The sequence below is a fragment of the Bos indicus x Bos taurus genome, chromosome 14 (genome assembly GCF_003369695.1).
Source record: "Bos indicus x Bos taurus breed Angus x Brahman F1 hybrid chromosome 14, Bos_hybrid_MaternalHap_v2.0, whole genome shotgun sequence".
Taxonomy (NCBI): Eukaryota; Metazoa; Chordata; class Mammalia; order Artiodactyla; family Bovidae; genus Bos; species Bos indicus x Bos taurus.
In genome coordinates, this window is record NC_040089.1 from 8,903,389 (window position 1) to 8,927,368 (window position 23,980).

The 23,980-nt window shown below is 46.7% G+C and overlaps 1 protein-coding gene across 2 annotated transcripts in view; it reads left to right on the plus strand.

Annotated features, from left to right (window-relative positions):
* The window catches only part of KCNQ3 (potassium voltage-gated channel subfamily Q member 3), a 300,343-nt gene that overhangs the window by 227,466 nt on the left and 48,897 nt on the right, over positions 1 to 23,980 (plus strand). For both annotated transcript variants that reach the window (XM_027560820.1, XM_027560818.1), the window contains exons 2-3: positions 19,532 to 19,622; positions 21,239 to 21,365. In XM_027560820.1, coding sequence (XP_027416621.1) covers positions 19,532 to 19,622; positions 21,239 to 21,365 — 218 coding nt within the window. The remainder of the gene's footprint in view (positions 1 to 19,531; positions 19,623 to 21,238; positions 21,366 to 23,980) is intronic.

Consider the following 23,980-nt stretch of genomic DNA (forward strand, 5'->3'; position numbering starts at 1 on the left):
ATTAATAACACAAACTAGACTGAAAATATTTAACCTCCTTAGGAGAACAAGCTGTTTTTCAAGGAGACTGGCAGGTCCATTTGCATGCAAACATTTAATGGGCTGCTTTTAAATGATCCTTATCTATTTATTGAAGCAGGTCTGGCCAGACCTCTCCTTGGCATCTCCTTGTTAGCTGTGAGTTGGAGCCTCCACCGCACACGATCTGGAAATCATCAAAATGCACTTAAATGGAAGATGCTCAATACTTGGAACTTTCAGTGTTTTTACTTGGACCTTTGCCCCCAAATCGCTCAGTCAGTCAGCTTTGACTGAGCTCACCGTTACAGCCAACCATGAAGAAATTGTCATTACGTGTATGTTGCACATAGTAGGTGATCAATAAGCAGCGTTAGATGAATGAACGAAATCATTAGGTTTATTTCTTCTTCACCCTGTCTGAACACTCTCAGGATTCCTCTCCAGTGGTATGCTGCTGAATGTTTAACAAGCAACCCCAAGCAGGGGCCCCATTTTGCAGCGTTTGCTGGTTTCTGTGGTGGAAATAATCCTGCTCTGATACATTTCAGACTACCAGCATGACATCACTGAACACAGAGAAGGGGTGGGCACCCTTATGGACTAGTTCTACCAGACAGAAAAAAAAGATGTAAATAACCTCAAGGGCATAGATAGTGAGTGAAATATAAAATAATTTGCTAGTGATGAGTTTTGAGCATTTATTACCTTTTTAGTACAGTTCATGGGAAAAGGCAATGGCACCCCACTCCAGCACTCTTGCCTGGAAAATCCCATGGATAGAGGAGCCTGGTGGGCCATAGTCCATGGGGTCGCTAAGAGTTGGACAGGACTGAGAGACTTCACTTTCACTTTTCACTTTCGTGCATTGGAGAAGGAAATGGCAACCCACTCCAGTGTTCTTGCCTGGAGAATCCCAGGGACGGGGGAGCCTGGTGGGCTGCCGTCCATGGGGTCGCACAGAGTCGGACACGACTGAAGCGACTTAGCAGCAGCAGCAGCAGTACAGTTTATTTCACTGTAAGCGTGTATAGTTTTTAATAACAGCGGAGTTAACCATGGCTTGAAAAATTACTGAGAATTTGACCATCGGCTCTCAGGAATCTCATGAAGTGGGCCAAATGCTCCCTGTTTCTTACTCGTTCCACATGTGCAAGCTCTGGAGTGACAGCTCCTCTTCCCTCTCCGTGCTGTCTGGGAGAACCGGGAACTACTAAGTGGTTCATAAGATGCAAATAACCAGGTGATGGGTGTGCCCTCTCTCTGCTGAAGCTCCAAAAGCACTCTGCTTGCACCCCATTGGAGGCGTTTTCCACCTGCTTCTGTTTGTGTTAGGAGCTATTTGTGTACTTATCCCTTTCACTGAGGTCTATGCAATCAACAGTGTGTGAAACCTGGACGTCAACTGAAGTTCCCTGTCCTTTGGGATCCAAGTGGAACTGATTCTAACACTCTCGCACCCAGGTGGGAGCCTGCTTCCCTTCACCCAGTCTTATTAAGTGCTGAGCTGTGTGTATGTTGGCCTGTGGTCCTCTGGCTTAGAAATCTGCATGTGTGCATGTGCGCTAAGTCGCTGCAGTCGTGTCCAATTCTGTATAGCCCTATGGACTGCAGCCCGCCAGGCGCCTCTGTCCATGGGATTCTCCAGGCAAGAATACTGGAGTGGGTTGCCACAGCCTCCTCCGGGGGATCTTCCTGACCCAGAGATAGAAGCCACATCTCCCGCATTGGTAGGCAGGTTCTTTTACCACTAGCACCACCCGGGAAGCCTAAAAATGTGCACAGATAGCATTCCGTGAAGGGCTCAGTACTTCTTCATTGACACGTGTAGCGTCTCAGCGACCTGGAACACAGCCCCTTTCCCTGGATGTCCTTCTGAATACTATGCACATGAGGCAGTTGTACACATAGCAGACCCCCTCCAAGCTTCTGGGCTGTATCCGAGTTGTGTTTTGTTATTGCTGATGTTGTTGTTGTCATTGTTTTACATTTTCATGGGATTCGGCCCTCTGGCCCTCTTCCCCTTAAAGCTTCCCATCTCTCCCTTCTCTATCTGACAACTCTTTCTTGAAATGCTACTTCTCTCCATGGATCATGTAAGGAGTTTATTATGTGGAGAAATGTGGCTATGTATACTTTTTTGCATATCTTCAGACTCACGTTTACTGAGAATCATGGACCCCCTTTTACAAGCCTCCCCTTTGTCTCACACTGGGTTCTCTAGAACCTGACTAAGCTGTAGAATACAAGTGAATAGGTGATTTCAGCAAAGTCCAAGGAGGGCAGCCTCCACCTGATTCCACAGTGAGCCCAGGGATGTGAGTTACAGCTCAACATTGTCCTGACCCAAGACCCATCAGTCATTGGCTAAACCCCACTCCACCCACCTGGCCACTACATTCTGCCTTCTGCTTCTGGCCACAGGTAAAGCATTTCCAGCAGCCCATGGGCAACTTCCTCCAAGACAAATAGCAGATAAGACTTGTTGGATGCAGAAAACTGAGAAGGAGTAGGAGGCCCGTGGTTAGAGGATCTGGGTATGGACAATGTCTGCTACAATCTTTTAGGGCAAAACAGAACTGCCCAAGCTTTAGCATTCCTGTCTTGGTTTCTCTTTCCTATAAAGAGAAGAAGGCAGACTACAGATTTATTTCCCTCATCTATGAATCATGGACAATCCTTGGATATTATTGCTGTTGTTCGGGAAATGTGGGGGAGATAAGCATGTCCAACCAAAAATTTTAATTCACAGGGTGATGTTTGCAATTGATCATATGTTTCCAAGAAAGGGACCTCAGTGCCTGTGAACCAAAAGAGGTCAAAAGGGCTTGGAGCCCTGATTTTGGCAAGGATTCATTGATGAAGGTCAGCAAGTCATACTCCCATTCATTCAACAACTTTTCCCAGAGGGAATTCCCTGGTGGCCCACTGATTAAAAATTCACCTGCCAGGCTTCCTTGCTGGCTCAGTGGTAAAAAAAATTTGCCCACCAATGCAGGACACACCAGTTCGAGATTCAATCACTGATGGGGGAAGATTCCGCATTCCACAGAGCAACTAAGCCCATGTGCCACAAGGACTGAGCCTGTGCACGAGAGCCCGGGAACTGCAACTACTGAGCCCTGGAGTCACAGCTGCTGAAGCCTGCACACTTAGAGCCAGCACTCTGGAACAAGAGAAGCCCGCGCACCACAAATGAAGGGTAGCCCCTGCTCCCACAACTAGAGAAAGCTCGCGAAGCAGCGAAGACCCAGCACAGCCAAAAGTAAATGATGAATAAAATAAATTATTTAAAAAAGAGAACTGTTCCCATAAGACCAGCTGTGCCCCAGGTACCACCCCCAGGTGTTTGGGGGTACAGTTCAGTTCCATTCCCTCAGTCGTGTCTGTCTCTTTGCGACCCCATGGACTGCAGTACACCAGGCCTCCCTGTCCATCACCAACTCCCAGAGTTTACCCAAACTCATGTCCATTGAGTCGGTGATACCATCCAACCATCTCATCCTCTGTCGTCCCCTTCTCCTCCTGCCCTCAATCTTTCCCAGCATCAGGGTCTTTTCAAATAAGTCAGCTCTTTGCATCAGGGTACAGGGAGATGACCAAGAATGACACGTTCCACCTCTCGTCCATCTCAGCTCAGTCTTCTCTCCTGTGGCATGGGGTAAATCACCCATCCTGGCAGATTTGTAGGGAAGAGGGATGAGGTAATGACAGGAAAGTGCTTTGGTAGCCCACATGTGGCTGAGTCATTTTTGCTTTCCCAGGTATAGCATTCATCAAAACAAGGACTCTTTCCAGTAAGGTGATAGTTTAATTCAGTGCATCACAAATGGTGCCAATCACATGTGTACAGGGGGAAGGGAGGGGATACTGCCAAGGCTGGGCAGACATCCCTCCCCATAAAGCCACTCTTGTTTTTGCAGTTAGGTATTTGACTTCTGCATGAGTTTTTTTTTTTCTTAAGTATAGCCTAGGGTTTCCCAGGTAGCTCAGATGATAAAGAATATGCCCACAGTGCAGGAGACCCGGGTTCGATCCCTAGGTTGGGAAGATTCCCCTGGAGAAGGGAATGGTAACCCTCCCGGCAAGTTCTTGCCTGGAGAATTCCATGGACAGAAGAGCCTGATGGGCTACAGTCCATGTGGTCCCAACGGGTTGGACATGACTGAGTGACTAACACACACACACACACACATAAAGTTGATTTACTATATTGTGTTAGTTTCATTTGTGTAGCAAGATGATTCAGTTCTGTATATTTATGTATATATATAGTACATAAGTAATATATATACACACATATATTTTCAGATTCTTTTCCATTATAGGCTATTACAAAATACTGAATATAGTTCCCTTGCTTATAGTAAAACCTTGTTGCTTATCTATTTTATATACAGCAGTGTGTATCTGTTAATCCCAAATTCTGAATTTATCCCTCCTCACCTTTCTCCTTTGGTAACCACATGTTTTCTTCTATGTCTGTGAGTCTGTTTCTCTTTTGTCAATAAATTAATTTGTATTATTATCTAGATTCTACCTATAAATGACACCACATATGATATTTGTCTTTCTTTGACGTACTTCACTTAGTCTGATAATCTCTAGGAACATTCACGTTGCTGCAAGTGGCATTATTTCATTCTTTTTATGGCCGAGTCATATTCCATTTTGTGCATATACCACGCCTTCTTTGTCCATCATTTATTCATGGACACTTCGGTTGCTTCTGTGTCTTGGCTATTGTAAGTAGTGCTGCTGTGAACATTGGGTTGCACGTGTCTTTTCGAATTAGAGTTTTTGTCTTCTCTGGATACGTGTCCAGGAGTGGGATCATGTGGCAGCTCCATTTTTCATTCTTTAAGGAACAACCACACTGTTCTCCATAGTGACTGTACCAATTTGCATGCCCACCAGTAGTGTAGGAAGGTTCTGTTTTCTCCACACCCTCTCCAGCATTTCTTCTTTGTAGACATTTTGAGGGCAGCCATTCTGACCAATGTGAAATGATACCTCATTGTAATTTTGAAGACTTGTTTTTAAAGAATTCTACTCCTAAAGGAAGAAAAGATGAGAAGGAGGGAGGGAGTGAAGGAGGAGAGAGAAAAATAGAGATATTGGCCTGGCTTATTTAAAGTCTACTTCAATTGAGGGGCACAAAAGTCTACCACATATTTTTAGGAGCACATGAGTGGTAAGTTGCTTCAGTCATGTCCAACTCTTTGCAAACCTATGGACTGTAACCCACCAGGCTCCTCTGTCCATGAGATTCTCCAGGCAAGAATACTGGAGTAGGTTGCCATGCCTTCCTCCAGGGACTCTTCCTGACCCAGGGATCAAGCCCAGGTCTCTTATGTCTCCTGTATTGGCAGATTCTTTACCACTGAGCCACTTGGAAAGCCCTTCAGGGGCACATCTATTGCTTAAATGATGGTCTGTGTCTTAGTATTAGAATAGGAAAGGATCCGCAGAAATTCTTCAGTTTCTAGGACCATGTTGTCACTCAGGAAATGTGACTTGCCCTAGGTCACCCAAGTGGTTGGGGTAGAGCCAGGACTGGAACCCAAGCTCTTGACTCCAGAGTGAGGTCTTTTCACCACCGCTTCCCTCCATACCTTGCTTTATCTTTAGTGAGGACAACTCCACAATCTTCCAATGCATTAGCAAGGTACCTTGGTTCTGAATCATTCTGCATCTCTTTCCTTCTCTCTGTGCGTTTTTTTTCCTTGTCCTCGTTTCAAGGAAAAAACTTGGTATCCTCATCTTTAAAGAGAGAGAGAGAAAAGAATCCCATTTGAAGTGTCACACATGACACATTTCCCACATCATCCCATAGCTCGGACTCCAGCAGCATTGATTGCTCAGTCCCCATCAGAGCCCTGTGGGGTCACGGGGACCTTGATAAATGCATCTGGGGTCCTCGTTACTGTGGCCAGGATGGTTTTGGAAACCAGAACTCTCAATGGCCTACCAAGGAGGCCAGCCCACGAAGGACACCATCTCTCTCTCCACATCCTCTGAGTCAGTGGCCTGTGCATAAGAAAGGGACACACCAGGGATGAGCTTTGCCAGCATCTCAGGGTTGGAAGGGATGACATATGCCTGGCAGGAGTTGAGTGTACCAGTTGTGGGTTTGGGTCTTTGAGTCCTGATGTTGGCATGATAGCAGCAGCTGTTCTCAGATACGGAAAGATGAAAAGGCCAAATTGGCATGCTTTCCCCAGGATATGGGCTCCCGGGGATAGGGGAGTGGGAACCCTAAGCCAGAATTCCTTACTGTCCCCCAGAGAGGGGTGGAGTAGGGGGGGTGGAGGAAGTTGTGGAAGGAAGAGTGGCTCCTCCATCAGTGAGGTCCATGTGCCACGGGTAGGACTATCAGGCATTCAGATGGCAAAGCTGGAAGGAATAGTTAATGCTCCAGCAGTGGAACTCAGTTTCCAAGATGATCACAGCAGCTTGAGATACAGGCTGAGTCTCAGAAGATGACATTGAACAAAGACAAATGTAAAGCCTGTACTTATGTCTGAGGTCAATCACACAAGCACGGATAGATGATCTGTTGTTGTTCAGTCGCTCAGTCGTGTCCAACTCTTTGCAACCCCACGGACTGCAGCGCGCCAGGCTTCCCTGTCCATCATGATCTCCAACGTTTGCTCAAACTCATGTCCATTGAGTCGGTAATGCCATCCAACCACCTCATCCTCTGTCACCCCCTTCTCCTCCAGCCCTCAATCTTTCCCAGCATCAGGATCATTTCCAGTGAGTCAGTTCTTCACATCAGGTGGCCAAAGTATTGGAGCTTCAGCTTCAGCATCAGTCCTTCCAATGAATATTCAGGGTTGATTTCCTTTAGGATTGACTGGTTGGATCTCCTTGCAGTCCAAGGGACTCTCAAGAGTCTTCTTCAGCGCCACAGTACAAAAGTATCAATTCTTCAATGCTCAGTCTTCTTTATGGTCCAACTCTCACATCCATACATGACCACAGGAAAAACCATAGCTTTGACTATGCGGACTTTTGTCAGCAAAGTGTTGTCTCTGTCTTTTAATTGTCCGTCTAGGTTTGTCATTTGATCTATGATTTTATAATAAATGTGCAAAAGTTCTTAAAATGAGATTTCCTACCTTAGTTTTTCTTCTCTTACACATCCAAATACATGCAATGTGTGTCTCCCTTTCTCAGCCTTCCCCCCCAGATAAATGTTATGCCTTAACTTGCAAAGCTTGATGCTGGCTCTAGAAGTTGGGAACACTAGAGACAGTGAGCCCAAGCTTGAGGTTACTCCTAACACTCAAGGCTAGTGAATGGTCTTGCATCTTTCCCTTCAATGACTGACCTTAGAAATAGGTGAGAGGAAGGTGGTCTCAAAGCCCCAGGATGCTGTTGAGTGTAAAATTTGCAGCTAATAAGCTGAAGCCCCTGAAAACTTATTAGGGTGCCCTTGACTGCCCTCAGTCGCTACGGAGTGGTGCATGCACTTGGCCACCTCAGTGCCCAGCACGGTCCACTAGAATAATTAGTTCCCTGATGATGCTTTAAGCATCTGGGGGGCAGACCTGATTCTTGGGCCACCTCTGTACCTTGACACGAGACTCAGTACAGAGGAATTGCTCAGTAAACATGTATTGGAAGAAGGACCGAGTGAGTGAATATAAAATCCAGGAGCGTTTAAGGATGAACATGAAGCCCAGGGAAGGAAGGAAATTGCTCAAACAATCAGCCGTGATGGCTGTTGTTTCTACAAGTGCAGCTGGGCAAACAGATGCGTCTCCCCATGCTAACGCCTGCATGGGCACTCTCTCTGTCTCTCTTTTTTAATCTCTCCCCTTTTGGAAACTTGAAGCCACTAAATGTTTCCATTCTAACGAGATTTTCAAAAAGAGAGAGGAAAAAATGTCTAGAATAATCAGGGCTTGTGGCATGCTTGGGGGGAAACAGCAGGGGCCCGGGTCTTGCTTTGTGTCTCAGTGTTTGGGTCTCAAACACTGGAGCCATTTGTAGGAAGGTGCTAATGGAATAAGAAAATATAAGTTGTTTACACCTTTTGGTTTGGGTTTGAGAGGACTGATTTTTATCTCTAAATAAGAAAGGTTTCCAGGGCATGGTTAGAAAAGTAAGTAATATGCCAGTGACACGCTGGCATTCTTCCCACTATCTTTAGCCTGAAGGTGGGTGAAAGGTTGGCTTGGCCACCATCTAGGTGAGGAAGGTGAAAGTGAAAGCGTTAGTCACACAACTTTTTTGCACCCCATAGACTGTAGCCCGCCAGGCTCCTCTGTCCATGGGATTTCCCAGATAAGAACACTTGAGCGGGTTGCCATTCTCTTCTCCAAGGGATCTTCCTGACCCAGGGATTGAACCCAGGTCTCCTGCATCGCAGGCAGATTCTTTACCAGCTGAGCCACCAGGAAAGCCCTTGTAGGTGGGAAAGGTGAATGCCTCCTTGGGATGATTTCACAGCTGCTGGGAAGACTTGCTCCCTTTTCTCCTAGAACCTCCAGCTGGAGGTCTCACAAGAAGTAACTTAATCCTCAGGTGCTGCATGCTAAGTCTCTTCAGTCACGCCCAACTCTGTGACACTGGACCGTAGCCCACCGCTCCTTGGTCCGTGGGATTCTCCAGGCAAGAATACTGGAGTGGGTTGCCATTTCCTTCTCTAGGGGATCTTCCCGAGCCAGGGATCGAACCTGAGTCCATGAAGTCTCCGGTTTGGTAGCTGAATTCTTGACCACTGGTGCCACCTGTACAAGCCTTTATCCCCCTTTCAAATGCAAATTTCAGGTGCCACTTTATACCTATCAAATTAGCAAGTCAACCAACAAACTGTAATTAATAGCCAATGCTGGCAAAATTGGGTAACAATGGATGCTGTGTGTTCCTGGGGACAAAGTGAGCAACCCTTCAGAAAAGTAGCCTGGCAGAATATTTCAAGAATCAATTCAGATATTTGAAGCCCAGATAGTCTAGAGATTATTATGAGGAATTGATCCTAAAGAAGGAAAAGCTTTATGCATAAAAACATATACCATCGTATAACTTAAAATAACACAGAATTGGTAGCACCCTGAATCTGAATATCCAGCAATAAGAGGATGGTTGTATATATTTCAGTGCACTGATGTCATAGAAAGTGCCTCTTCCATTAAACATGATTGTTTGAATATTTTAGAGCCAAGTGGAAGAATATTTATACTTTAATAAGCTAAAAATGCAGACTATACTGTTGAGACAAAGCGAATATTGAAAATTGTGTATGCCTATGTCCTTGGGCTGCAAAAGGGACAGGAGAAAATGAAAACAGCTGATTTATTAGGCTTCGAATTGAATATGGTGATTCTTTTATTTTGGTTTCCATTGTGTGCTCTAGAATGTCTTCTATGAAATGGGTCTTAAAAGCCAGGAAGACCAGAGCTGCACAGGTGAAGGTGTCTGACGGCAGGCACACACAGTGACCAAGAATCCGTGAGGGGATGGAATGTGTTGGACCTGCAGGGAGAAATGCAGACACAAAGGTTGACAGCAGCAGCGGAGGTTGGAAGACCACGGGAACAGGGGTGACTTGGAGGGGAAGGAAAGGAATGCCCCAGAGCACGGGCTTAGATGCTAGGCTCTGGATTCAAGCCCCAGCCAAGTCCTTACCAGGATTCCTTATGGCCAGACGAAAGAGGGTGAGGAGGGTCTGGACAGAAAATGCTGCCATCCACTGTGAGCCTGTGAAGACATGCCCTCTCCTCCTGGAAGGAGGGAGGGGTGGAGGGAAACTGTGGAGCCTGTCTGCCACTTGTCCCCTCACCTTCTCACCTTCCACCTCCTGCACCATGGGGCCCCTCCCGCAGGCATAGGGAGGCACAGCTGAGGAGCCTTTGCTGGCCCTTCCCATGCCTCTGGATGAGAGAGAGCTCACCCTCCACCTCGTGACATCTATGAACATGGCGATTCTAGATAGCTCCTGCTCTGGCCTTCCTGGAAGCAGATGCTGTGTCTGATCCCAGCAGTCTTGGCAACATTACCATGGGCCACGCGGACTCTCCGCTATAGCCTCGCAAGGTGGACTTTGGTGTTACTGATGCACAAGAACAGAAGTTAAGATAAACAGCTCTGCCTGGGCCATGAAGAGGGCATGGCAATCCACTCCAGTGTTCTTGCCTGGAGACTCCCATAGACAGAGGAGCCTGGCGGTCTATAGTCCATGGGGTCGCAAAGAGTCAGACAAGACTGAGCGACTAAGCACAGCACAGCCTGGGCCATAAACACATGAAGAGGAGCGGCTGGGGATGAAGTACTGTGTTTGATTCTGAAATGCATGCTTTTTGCCCTGCTGCACACAACCTGTAGATCAGGGCTTTGTACACAGTTGTCGTTTAGTCAATAAGTCGTCTCCAACTCTTTGCAACCCCATGGACTGTAGCCCGCCAGGCTCCTCCATCCATGGAATTTCCCAGACAAGAATTCCCCAGGCAGGTTGCCATTTCCTTCTCCAGGGCATCTTCCTGATCCAGGGATCGAACCTGAGTCTCTTGCATTGGCAGTGGGTTCTTTGCCATTGAACTACCTGGGAAACTCATTGTAGACAGTAGGTGCTTCCAAAATGGTCATGTAAGAGTTCTGCACTCCCAAGTCCGACTTGTTCTCTGATGGGGGACAGTTTCCCCACACCAAATAATTATCTGACATCAACCGAATGTCCTATAATTTAACTCAGTTCTGACACTGTCTACCTGGAGAGAAATCAGATTTCACAAGTTAAGGGCTCATCCTGACAAGACTGCCCCCCATCCCTCAGCCCCACTTCAGATGCCAGTGGCAAGTTAGGTGGCCACCTGTGCTTCTGGCCGACAGGTTATAAACTGGAGATTCCCACGACCTGCTCCTTGTGTTTGATTCACTGACTAGAGTGACTCACAGAACTCAGAGAAACATGTGACTTATTTTAAGATCATCTGTTTATTATAAAAGGATTTAAGTCAGGCACAGACCATGGAAGAGATGCATAGGGCAATGTGTGGGGTAAGGGCTTCCCTGGTGGCTCCAATGATAAAGAACCATGTGAGAGACCCAGGTTGGATCCCTGCGTAGGGAAGATCTCCTGAGGGAGGGAATGGCAACCCATTCCAGTATTCTTGCCTGGAGAATTCCATGGACAGAGGAGCCTCGTAAGCTACTGACCATTGGATCGCAAAGAGGCAGACTCAACTGAGTGAATAACACATATATACATACATGTACAGGGTAAGGCTGTGGAGCTTCCATGGGCCTCCAGGAACTACTCTCTCCACATCTCCATGTGTTCCAACCCTGAAGCTCTTTCAACCCAGTGCTCTTGCGTTTTTATGGAATCTTCACTACATAGACATGAGTGATTAAATCAGTGGCCATTGGTGATGGAGCTCAAGCTCCAGGCCCTCTGCCCTCCCCAGAAGTCGGGGAATTGGGACCCGTAGTTCCCACCCTCTAATCACTTGATTTCTTCTCCTGGCAACAGCTCCCATCCGGAGGCGCTTCCCAACAGGCACCTTGCTGACATCACAAAAGACACCCTGATTGTGCTCCCCACTAAGGAAGTTCCAAGGGTTTTATGAACTCCATACCAGAAACTGGGATATGACCACATACATATTTCTCATTATAAATCACAATCTCACAGCATAGTCGGTGCTTTGCAGGGGTTTGATAAAATTAAGCATCCTCTTAAGGTTTAGCATCATTTCAGTGCCCATGCAGGGGTCTATGGAAGGATGGATTTAGACCTTAAAAATACCACCCCGGGTGTGAAACAAGGAAGATTTTGTTCACAAAGCTGACTGGACTTTTAGTTGAGGTTTATGAATTTTTAATTATGCCTTTGTTTTTCTTAACCCTGTAATGTCATGCCAAGGGCTTCCCAGTGGCTCAGTGGTAAAGAATCCGCCTGCCAGGGCAGGAGACATGGGTTGTCTCTAGTCAGGGAAGATCCCACATCCCACAGAGCAACTAAGCCTGTGAGCCGCAGCTACTGAAGCCCGTGCACCCTAGACCCGGTGCTCTGCCGCAAGGGAAGCCGCCGCAGTGGGAAGCCCGCGCACCCTAGACCCCATGCTCTGCCGCAAGGGAAGCCACTGCAGTGGGAAGCCCGTGCACCACAGCCAGAGAGGAGCCTCCGCTCGCCACAACCAGAGAACAGCCTGCAAAGCAAAGAGGACCCGGCACAGCCAAACATAAATAAATAAAAAAAATTATATTTAAAAAAGCCATTAGTGGGCAGACAAGACACACAAGAAGAAATGCCTGGTAACATACCAAGAAACTTCAATAGATGTTTCCAGAGACAGATTCACCATGAAACTAATGAAATTTAAGCTGTAACTCCGGTTCTTATTTTTTTAATCATATTTATCTTCTTTTCCCTAAACTTTTACTTCTTTTCTTCCACAAATGACCCTATTTTATTCCTTTATTAAATACTGTGATATCTATCTCAACAACAATAAGATGGAGTCCCATACTTTTAAGTTTTAAATATTTTTTTCTGCACTGCATGAGACACGTCAGACATCTTCAGGTGGTACCAACTGAGTTCCATTGCCCTGGGCTCTTACTTTAAATCAAAAGTTGGGAAACTTTTTCTTTAAAAGTCAAATAGTAAATATTTTAGGCCTTTGGGCCAGATAGACTCAGCTGCAGTTACTCAGCTCTCCTATTGCCTCACAAAAACAGCCACGGACCATATATAAACAAAGGAGTGTGGCTATGGTATAAAAATTTATTTATAAAAATGGCAGCTGCCTAGATTTGGCCTGAGGGACACAGTTTGCACACATCTGTGGATCCAGAGGTTGATCAGTTCAGTTTAGTTGCTCAGTTGTGTCCGACTCTTTGCGACCCTATGGACTGCAGCACACCAGGCCTCCCTGTCCATCACCGACTCCCGGAGCTTACTCAAACTCATGTCCATTGAGTTGGTGATGCCATCCAACCATCTCATCCTCTGTCATCCCTTCTCCCACCTTCAATCTTTCCCAGCATCAGGGTCTTTTCCAATGAGTTGGAAACTTATCCAGAGTTTCATAGGGACAGAATATAGATAGATCAAGATATAGATATCGATTTCTGTGATTTTTTGTGATTATGATATTCTTGCTTAATTTCAAGGACAAGGAAGGTTTTTAAACACAAAATTATTTTTTCTATATTCCAGTAAAGCCACTTTTTTGACCCTATGAACAGAAGACTATAGGGAAAGAGGTGAAAAGCTTGCATCTGAATGCCTGCTATTTGCCTGGATTCATAGCAGTTTATGTATATGGTTCTCTTTTTATTTACATGACCATCCCATAAGGTAGGTTTAGAGGGTCCCTAATTCCACAATTAATAGTAATCAGTGAATATCTACTTAAAGGGTATCTGCTGAAAATGGGTACTAAACTTCATACTAAACAGTGAAGAAAATTTCTCATTAGTATGTGATCACAAAAATATAATTAAAATACAAAAATGTGTTTATTGTATCTCAGGTCACAAAATTTAAATTATAATTGCAACTATGCTCTAATTTTTACAATGCACAAAGACTCAGTTGAGTGTTAATTTGAGGTTATATTTTCTTTGCCAAAACTTGATGATAATACAACATGACTTCACATTTTATTCTCTCAACATTTGGGGGGAAGGATTGTATGGTGTTTTTCACCCTTTGAAATATCATTTGATCTGTCTTTAATTGTTCTAGTAAGCTTGTCGCTTGTTAACGGTTTTGCTGTATTTAGAACAGCTCTTCATCATCATATCCATCAACTTCACAAAATCCTGCATCCTTTGTAAGCTCTGCCTTTTCTTTTTGCAAATGGTCCATACTCTACTGTTGGATGATGTCCCTGATGGAGAGACAGAGGCTGAACTGCAAGGCCATGATGTGCAGGATACAGGCTTCTGTTAGACCGTCAAGGATGTTTGCACGGAGACTTCCTTAGAGAGGTGGTTTTTAGTTATGAGAGTTTTTGCTGCCCTGTGCAATCTCTGAGCTACAAAGACTGGGATAAGGAATAAGATAAAGAAAATCCCTTGATTTGTCACTTGCGTGTTCTAAATGAGAAACTGAGGTTCAAAAAAGTAAACCTGCCCTGGGTCATCTGATTTCTAGGTGGTGAGCCAAGATTCAGATCCTTTGGAGCCTGACTACAAGCATTCCCGTTTAATGGCAGACAGATGGGAACTGAAAGGAGAAGAGTCCATGCTTTCTTCCCTCAATCTAGGACCTTGGCGAGCTACCTGGCTCTTGAAATATGCCTACGGGGAGCAGGGGCCATCAGGGGTCTTGGGGAACTGCCTAGAGATGGAACCAAGTTTTTCTCCCCAAAACTGGAGACCAGAGGAGAGGGAAGCTGAACTCTCAGTGCACCCCCCAACCCCACCCCACCCCCAGCTCTCCAGCTGGCCCTGCCCTGGCCCCGTTCCCTGCAGAACCTCACTCCAAGCCCCATGGTCATTCTCAAAACAGCGTCGGTCCTAGCATCTCTGCCCCCTCCTCCTGTGGTGACCCCACTGCCTGAGCCTGAAGGCTGTGGTCCTCATCTGTAAAACGGGGCAGGGATATAGCGGTGACAGTGTCCCCTCCTGGCACTGCTGCTCTCCAGAGTACAGGAGAAAATGACACGCCAAAAAAAATCACCAGGTAAATCCTAGAGTTTTCACTCTCTTGGGTTCCCCTTGAATGAAGTCCTTGAGGAGATATTTGTCATGATTTCCGGTGGGTCCGGCTTTGTTCCTACGAAGGGAGGCCAGGCTCGGGTGGGAAGAGGCAGGTAGGAGATGGTGTCTGGTTTGAGGGCATGTCAAGACCCTTGACCTCAACTGGTTTTATTTGGAAAGACGGTCGGGACCCTGCAGACAGAAGGGCAGCTGTTGACTCTCCCCAAGCCTCCAGCAAGAGAGAAGAGAGAGAGAAAAGTGGCGTAAAGGATGTTGTTGTTGTTCAGTCGCTCAATTGTGTCGAGCTCTTTGCAACCCCATGGACTGCAGCACGTCAGGCCTCCCTGTCCTTCGCTATCTCTCAGAGTTTGCTCAAACTCAAGTCCATTGAGTTGGTGATGCCATCCAGCCATCTCATCCTCTGTCGTCCCCTTCTCCTCCCACCTTCAATCTCTCCCACCATCAGGGACTTTTCCAATGAGTCAGTTCTTCGCATCAGGTAGCCAAAGTATAGGAGTTTCAGCTTCAACATCGGTCCTTCTAATGAATATTCAGGACTGATTTCCTTTAGGATTGATTGATTTGACTGGTTTGATTGCTGTCCAAGGGACTCTAAAGAATCTTCAGCACCACAGTTTGAAAGCATCAGTTCTTCAGCAGTCAGCCTTCTTTATGGTCCAACTCTCATATCTGTACATGACTACTGGAAAAATCATAGCTTTGACTATGCGGACCTTTGTCAGCAAACTGATGTCTCTAATACAGAGAAGAAACTCACATGATGGAGGAAGTAAAAGAATAATTGGTTTCCTGAGATGGCTGAAAGGGAGGTTGGTGTGCTGAGCCACTGGCATTAGAATAAACAGATAAAATGATCCTAGGATATTTTCTTCAGATGATCCTTAACTGCAGCCCCTCCCCCAATTGCACGTACAACCTCTACATATATTTATATGATGGTTCTGACTGTTTCACACTGTGTTATGATTTGTCTGTGTTACTCACAGTTACATAGGGATATGTACCCTGTGTGGAGTATATGTTAAGAATACTTGTTGAATGAATAAATTAATTTTGAAATACTTAAAAAAAAATCGGTGAGGCATGGAGAGAGAGAGAGACAAAACAGAAAGAGAAGGGAAGAACCCGTCTAGCCACTCCTCTCTGTCTTACATCCGTGAGACTGATAATTCCACCCATGAGTCTGGAATCCAGTTCATATCTTCAGCATAAAGTGCAATGTGCAGGAGACCAAAGAGTGCATCCCCTTCTCAGGTAAAGGAGGGCTTCCTTGGTGCTTTCCGCTTTATAAATTAATGATTGTTTTCAAATCTCAGCAAGTAAATTCCCCAGGTTGCCGGTACTTTTCAATCCCTGGAGATGCAAGAAAATACCAACTTCCGACGAGTGTTTGCTGCCCCCTGCTGGCTAAAGCCTGGTTCTCCACGCCCCCCTGCGAATGGGAACCAGGCTGAAACTGCGTATTGGTGACCGGTTAAGGTCGAGTTGTCCCCTCACCTGGCTCTGAAATCACAATTAGAGCTTAAAGGGACTTAAGTACCTAGCTCCGACCTCTCCTCTAAACTTTAGACTTGAATTTCGATCAGCTTACTGGATATTCCCACTTGGACCTCAAACAGTAGGTCCACAGCATGATTTATCTTTGCTGGCTTGTTGGCTTCTGTATACATACTCCTGAAGCCTTTGAAAACCACGTTGTCCACCCTCTCACCTCCCCGCATTGAGTCTCCTCTAGCTTGGCCTCCCTGTCTCATTGGTGGAGATGCAAGGCCACAAACTTCATTTTAGCCAGGCTTGTTCTTAACAACCCCTCAGCATGCCGTATCTTCTCCTCTTTGTCATTCTCAGCCCTCGAGACCTACCCCATCTCCAACTTCTGGCTGCTTTCTATTGCTGGGAAGTTTAGCAGTCTCATGCCTTGAGGGTTGCAACTTCCACCTCAACTGGATTTGTAAGATATTTCACTAGACAGGCAGTGCCTGCCTTGGGACGAGTTCTCATGCTGGGTGTTAAGATGGTGCGCTGTATTTATGACACGGGGCAAGCAGTGATTACAATATGATAACAGGCTGTGATCAGTGCTGGAATAGAAATGCCTCTGGGTGTTCTGTGATCCCAAGGGAGGGGTCACATGAGGAATTGTGCAGGCAGTAGCTGGGAGGCTCTAGACGCAAGGTGTGCCCGGTACTGTTAAGGTGTTGAAAGTTAAATCACTCAGTCGTGTCCGACTCTTTGCAACCCCATGGACTGTAGCCCAGCAGGCTCCTCTGTCCATGGGATTCTCCAGGCAAGAATACTGGAGTGGGTTGCCATTTCCTTCTCCAGGGGATCTTCCTGACCCAGGGATTGAACCCAGGTCTTCCGCATTTAGAGGCAGATGCTTTAAACTCTGAGCCACCAGGGAAGCCCTGGTGTTAGCAGGGAAGTCAAGGTGCTAGCAGGAGGTAAAGGGGCACATCGGGGGAGTGGGCAGGGAAGAGGAGCATTGAGAAGAGGGCTTGAGGAAGCACAGTGATTCTGGGGGTGGGGAAGCAAGAGGGGCTGGGGAAGGTCGGATCATAAAAGGCTCGCACCCCTTACTGAAGGAGAAGATTGAGTGGGGTTTAGTATCCTTGAACTCTCTGCACATGTACATGTTGTTCACATTGCCTAGGGGTCCGTGCTGCTGGTCAACACACACAAAATGGAGAATGTCCTGGATAAACTGGGACATATGATCCACGCTAGCTAAGACTCAGAGAGCCTTCCAACCCACTGACCACAGCCTCTGGGGTACTTCCTGCGTTGTTTTCCCAAAGCCTGTGGACACTCAGATGATAACTTCAGCCAGACTCTCATGGGGTCATTTGTCCTGTTTCCCCCACTGGGCTAGGAAGTCCTTGAAAATGAGGGCTAAGTTTTTCATTCATGTGTGTATAAAATGCTCCTGCAGTGCAGAAGTTGCAGAAGACGCAGGTTCGATCCCTGGGTCCGGAAGATCTCTGTAGTCTTTTTACTGACGACACAGTTATCCTGCTAGTGATGCTTCCTTCTGATGAATTTCTTTATCGGTATAACGGGAATGATCATATCTACCTTGGGAGAAGGTTGTGAGGATAAATGAGCTGATAGGTGTAAGGTGGCAGATGGTATGTGCTCACTAAAGAGTGGTGTTGGGTGTTGAGATTGTTACCATCATCATCGTCATCATCATCGCCAGAGACTTGAATGAAGAGGAAGCAGGTTCCACACATGTCATGAATTTAAAATGACCAAACAGGAGGGAGCTGAAAATCTCATTTGGGTTCCTAGACAGGGTTGGAGACAGAGTCAGATCTGCAGGTCAGCAGGACTGTTGATCAGAAAATGCAATCAAGATCATCAAGGGGTGGGACCAGCACTCCGGGCCAAGCCAGCTCCAGGAGCAGACATCTCCAAACCTCCTTGTATCATGGTCCTCACCATCACACCATGAGTTGGTTTTCTGTTTGTCAGGACCGTCAGCTCAGGAGGACAGATCCAGCTTGTTCATCATTGAATTCCAGCTCTGCCTCCCCCAGTGCCTACCATATACATATTCAACGGATGGATGGATGAATGAATGCACGAGTTGGGTACCCACTTACATAAACAAACCGAAAAGGCATGGATGGGGGCCTAGCAGGACAGAGCGCCGGATTACACGGAGCAGGAGAACTTGGAGTCTATGGCACCAAGACTCCCGCAGGCATTAGTTTCCCTCTTAGACACCAGGGTTTCCCCCGTGGTTCAGATGGTGAAGAATCTGCCTGCAGTGCTGGAGACCTATGTTCAATCCCTAGGTTAGAAAGATCCCCTGGAGAAGGGAATCTTACCCACTCCAGTATTCATGCCTGGAGAATTCCATGGACAGAGGAACCTGGCAGTCTATAGTTCATGGAGTTACAAAAAGCAGGGTCACGATGGAGCACCTAACACTTTCACTTAGACACCCAGAGAACCTGATGCTGACCATTGAACCAGAGTCCCCACCAAGAGGGACGGAGAACCTCTTTTCTTTGCTGAAATGATGAAGCGCACGCGCGCGCGCACACACACACACACACACACACACACACTGTCTCTCCACCACCCTCACTCTCTCACACACAGGGAGTTTATAAATACAATCATCTCAGAGGATTGTTTGCAGTTAGCTTCTGCCTGAGGCAGGGGCATGAACCAGATGAGCTCCCAGTGACTTTTCAGCAAGCAGCTCTGCATCACGGTGGCTTGGATTCTTTGTAGCATGAAACACACTTGATAATTTTAGAAACGATTCTGAAGATCCCCCAATTGAAAGAGATTATTTCCTTTAGTAACTACTGACTGTAAAAAATAATAATAATAATAATAATCTGAAGATAATGGTAACAGAGACTTTCATTGAATTTATCAATCTTCAGATGAATTTGTTTTTATTCTAAGAATATTTTCATATGTTTGAAGGTCATAGTCCTGTGTGTGCAGGACCCGTTATTAACGTAGTCACATTCCAGTTGATCGACCAAAGCTTGCGGTAACTTTGGTTTGTCAGGCAATCTGTAGTCCTCTAGGGCTGGAACCAGATGCTGTAACTCAAATTTTCACTGTTTCCACTAACTTGCTGGTAAAGTTATGCATGTTGCTCTCTCAAACCTGGTTTCCATAACTGTAGCATCAATTCCTAACTGCCTCACAGCTGTGTCACGAGGTTAAATGGGATAATGTAACAAGTCCACTCCTATGTCCGATGGATGCTGTAGCTTCATCCTGGCTATTACCCTTCTGCCTAGCCTCGGCACAGTCCAGAACAAGGCAGTTCCTTAGTTTCTTTTTCCTTCCCTTCTAGGTTCCTGATTGTCCTGGGGTGCTTGATTCTGGCTGTCCTGACCACCTTCAGGGAGTACGAGACTGTTTCGGGGGACTGGCTCCTGCTGCTGGTGAGATGTGCACCCAGCGTGGTGCTGTGCTTCTGGGGCAGACGCTCTGGTGGGCCCTTCAGCGGTGAGGACAAGGAGGCCCTTGGGTGCAGTTTCCCCACAACTGCCTTTGGTTTCCTGGAGTCTCTGGCCAAGTCCAGAAGTAAGAAAAAGCAATGACAAATCGGTTGATGAAGCCTTCCCGGTGCACAGGTGGAGCAGGGAGCTAATGGCCATGTGTTATTCCAGATTAGAGAACAGGGGGCACGAACAAAGTCAAAGCAGAAACCAAGACCCAATGGCTAAACGATAACACCTTCTGATATGTAACGCAAAGGCGTGTTCGGTTCCAAACCCTGCCTCTGCTTTTCCTCCTTAAACCCTGAGGACCTCTTCCTTCAAGGCCAAGTACCAAATCCCATTTCTACATGAAAACTCCAAGGCCTTCCTTCTGGGCCCCTGCCCGTTTTCACCGTCCAGTCTGTATCCCGCATGTGGTGGACAGCGTGTAGGCAGCAGTCTTGGGCAGATTACCTAACACCTTTGACTCAATTTCCTCCCATCCTTACCCACGGTATGTAAAAATGTAACGCAAGGAGCACAGACCAATGGGCTGAGTGCAGCATCCATGCCCAGCCGGGAGGTGGCTTCCAGGAAGAGCTGGTTCCTGCTATGACCCCGAACAGCACTGGCCAGCTGACCCTTTGAATGACCATGCCTTGGATAGGATCAGCCCACCTGTTTAGGGTGAGGCCCTGCCCTCTGCACAAGGGAAGGATGCCAACCACCCCCCCGCCCCCAATTAGGGGGATCTTGCTATTTCATAAACACTAATCTGGTGAGCTAAGCGTGATGCCCGTGGTATCTGAAACATCAGGTTCCTTTTCAGGGCAGGTCTGGAGCTGAGACCCGAGCAGGTGACTCCTGGGAAGCCACCCAGTTCCAGGAACTAAGTTTCAAGGATTGTTGCAACTCCCCAAGAGCCCCAGGGAAGTCACCAAACAGAAGGAGCAAAGTGTCTCTGTCTGATCAGCAAGGGAGGCCTGGGAGGGATGGAGCAGTCTCTGTGTCCCAGGGGAGTAGAGTAGCACAGTAACACCCTGATGGGCGTGAGCTCTGAGCCTGATGATCTGCCTGGAATTCCTTCTTGGCCACTTTTGGCCTTGAAACATTTATTCAGCCACTCCTTCCCTGGCCTTGGTTTCTCAAAATATAAGCTGAGGGTAATATTATAAAATACCTCTGTGATTCCTGACCCCGGAGCTGCGCTCAATAACCACTGGCCACACTTAGCAATACCAGGGGCCAGACAACTCGTGGACAATTCCATCAATTCCTTTCCTTTCAACTCAACTGAACTTCTTAGGGGCTTTTTAGTATATTAAAGGAATTTGTAAGAAACGATCCATTAGGGGAAAAAAAGCATAGAAAAAAAGGCTTAATGTTCGGGACAGCCAGCTAGTGAAGATAGGAGCTGCCCCGCACTGAATGGGGGTGGTCAGCCTGTCCTAACCCCTCCGCCCACCAAACCGGCAACCATAGAAATCCAACTCTTCAGAACTTCAGAACAGAAATCGCTGGTTCCGGACAACTGGGTCCGAGCTAATCAGCGTCTCTCCATATGTTCTTGCACACAGGAAACATTTGCTATTTTCATCTTCGGAGCCGAGTTTGCTTTGAGGATCTGGGCTGCCGGCTGTTGCTGCCGATACAAAGGCTGGCGGGGACGACTGAAGTTTGCCAGGAAGCCCTTGTGCATGTTGGGTGAGCCCTGAGCCCGGGCCCAGGGGCTCCTCGGCCCCCTCTTTGGGTGCATTGCTTCTCGGAAGCAATTTTAAGCAGACACAATTCGTCTGGGAAACCCTACACATGGTGGGGGCCGGCCTTGCCTCTCACGCTCCCTTCAACCCTCCAGCAGGTACTGAGTACCTGCCCCTGTGGCTTCTTTTTAGAATGAGTCCGCAGGGCAGGGATTCTTCATGGGAGTTGGGATCGGGGGGTACTCTCGGCGTTTGGAATGCAAAGGTGCAGCCATTGTAGGACTCTGAACATCCCCAGTCCCTGTGAAGCCACAGTTGCCAATTGCCTTCCAGTTGGCTGCAGTGGAGTTAGAAGGTGTGGCACGTCCATCGCTGGTTGGGAGTTACTTCTGTAGGATCACATGATGTCCATTTTACAGAGGTGGAAACTGAGGCTCACGGTTCTGAGGCATTCTCCAGTCACACAGGGAGTAAGCAGCGGATTCCATCCTAACACCCAGGTCTGCAAGAATCTACCACTTTGCCCTCCCAAGGGAGGGCAACACCACATTGCTGTGTCCTGACCCAAAAGTTGCTCTGGGGATGTGTCACGGATACCCCTCCATCCGGATATAGGCATTTTCATAGCAGAGATGGTGGAAGCTCTCACACACTCCTATTGGTGCAGGATAGAACCCACCTCCACCCCTAGCCCACCTAGGGGGAACCCCTAGGTTCCCATCTGAAGATCCTACCAAAATCATAGAGAGACAGGATGAAATCTGCCTGCAGTGATGCTTAGGAATCTTGGAGCTTTGAATTCCTAGAAGTAGTTAAAGTTAGAGGATCATAGAATATCAGGGCTGGAAGGAACCTTCAGGAGCATTTGGCTGAACATGCCTTCCTGTCTGCTGCTCCAGCTCCTTTCATAGCAGCCTTTATGTCGTTCCCCCAGATTTTACTTGCATACCTCCAGTCACAGGGCACTCACCACCTCTCAAGGTTATTCATTCCATCTTAACTCCTCGGACTCTCTTCAGATGTTTGAGCTCAGCCATTCTGTCCCTGCTCCAGCAATCTCTGTCCTCAGGAAAAATGTGCTTCATGGCTTCAACTCCATCTTACATCCCATCTTGTTAGCATCACAGACCCTCCCCTCTGAGCTGCTGCTTCTTCTTCCCTGCCCTTTTGAAAACTGACCCCCAGGACAGAATACAGCCCTGTTTGGTATGAATGGCCAGCCCAGGGAGGAAGAGCTTGACCATTGCTCTGTCCTGGCTGCCAGTTTCCCTCCGTATCACCTGGGACTAAGTTGCCAGGTTTGCAGGTTGCCTCACACCGAGGACAGTACCACCCTCACCATTAGCTGAAGCCCTTTTTCTTCTTCCCATCTGCTGCTGAGGCTGGAAAGCTGAGGTTTTTGTCTAGTGCTCAGAATTTCGAATGTAGGCAGGGTGTGTGTGTGTGTGTGTGTATGCATGCACACACGTGCAGTTTTGGAGAACTTTTCAGTTACTTAATTTTTTCCACATTTTTTCCTCTCTTCCTCTGTCCTCCTTCCCTGTCTACCTGTGTCTTAGTCTGTTCAAGCTGCTTTAACAGAATACCACACAGAGTAGCTTATAAATAACGGAAATTTATTCCTTACAGTTCTGGAGGCTGAAAGTCTGAGGCTGGGGTGCCAGCGGGGTCAGCTTCTGGTGAGAGTTCTCTTCCTGGTTCATAGACACTGTCTTCTTGCTGTGCCCTCACGAGGAGGAAGGGGCTCTCCAGAGTCTCTTTCTTCCTTAAGGGCACTTATCCCATTCATGAGGGCTCCACCTCCATGACCTAATCACCTCCCAGAGGCGCCCCCCCCGCCAGCACCATCACACCAAGAGACAGGACTCAATATATGAATTTGAAAGGAAACAAACGTTTGGTCTTTCAAAACCCCCAACTTTCCTTTGCCTTCCTCTTTCCTTCCCTATCCTTCACATCTTAATTCATTATTGACCAGGGGATTTTTGGAGAAACTAATGGCGCTTTTATTCTGGCCAGCCAAAATTAATTGTTATTTCACCAACACTTTGTGCATCGTTATACTCAACAGTTACACTTGACACACCTGTGAAGTCTTCCAGTGTTTGTGAAATGTTGTCTTCAGTCTACTCTTGAGTGGAAGCAAAGGCGCATTCTCCAGCACTGTGAGTTTCATTTTCACTTTCTGTATCAGAATCAATCACTGAGGTTTTCTTGTCTTTTGTTGGTCTGCTGTTCACATCACCTGAATCAGAGCTACATTCTGAAGAACTATCATCTTCTGAGACACTGGTATATATGTCACTCTGATATTCAGAGAAAGTATCTGCATAAAATTCACCAAAAAATTCTTCTTCACCCAAAATTTCACGGTGCATCATTTTTAAAAACTTTATGGTAATAAATTTGCATTTGTAATATACACAGGGTTGGAACAAAAACCTAATGGAGCAAAATGTGAATGATAATGACAATATAAGTTGTATAATGAAAGCTTGATCAATTTTAAGCTCTAACAACTTTACACAGTGATGTTAATTGTTTCCCTCTTTAAGAGCATATTGATAACATCTCCGATCAATAATGTTCAGATCACAAAAGATGTGTTAATACGTCTCT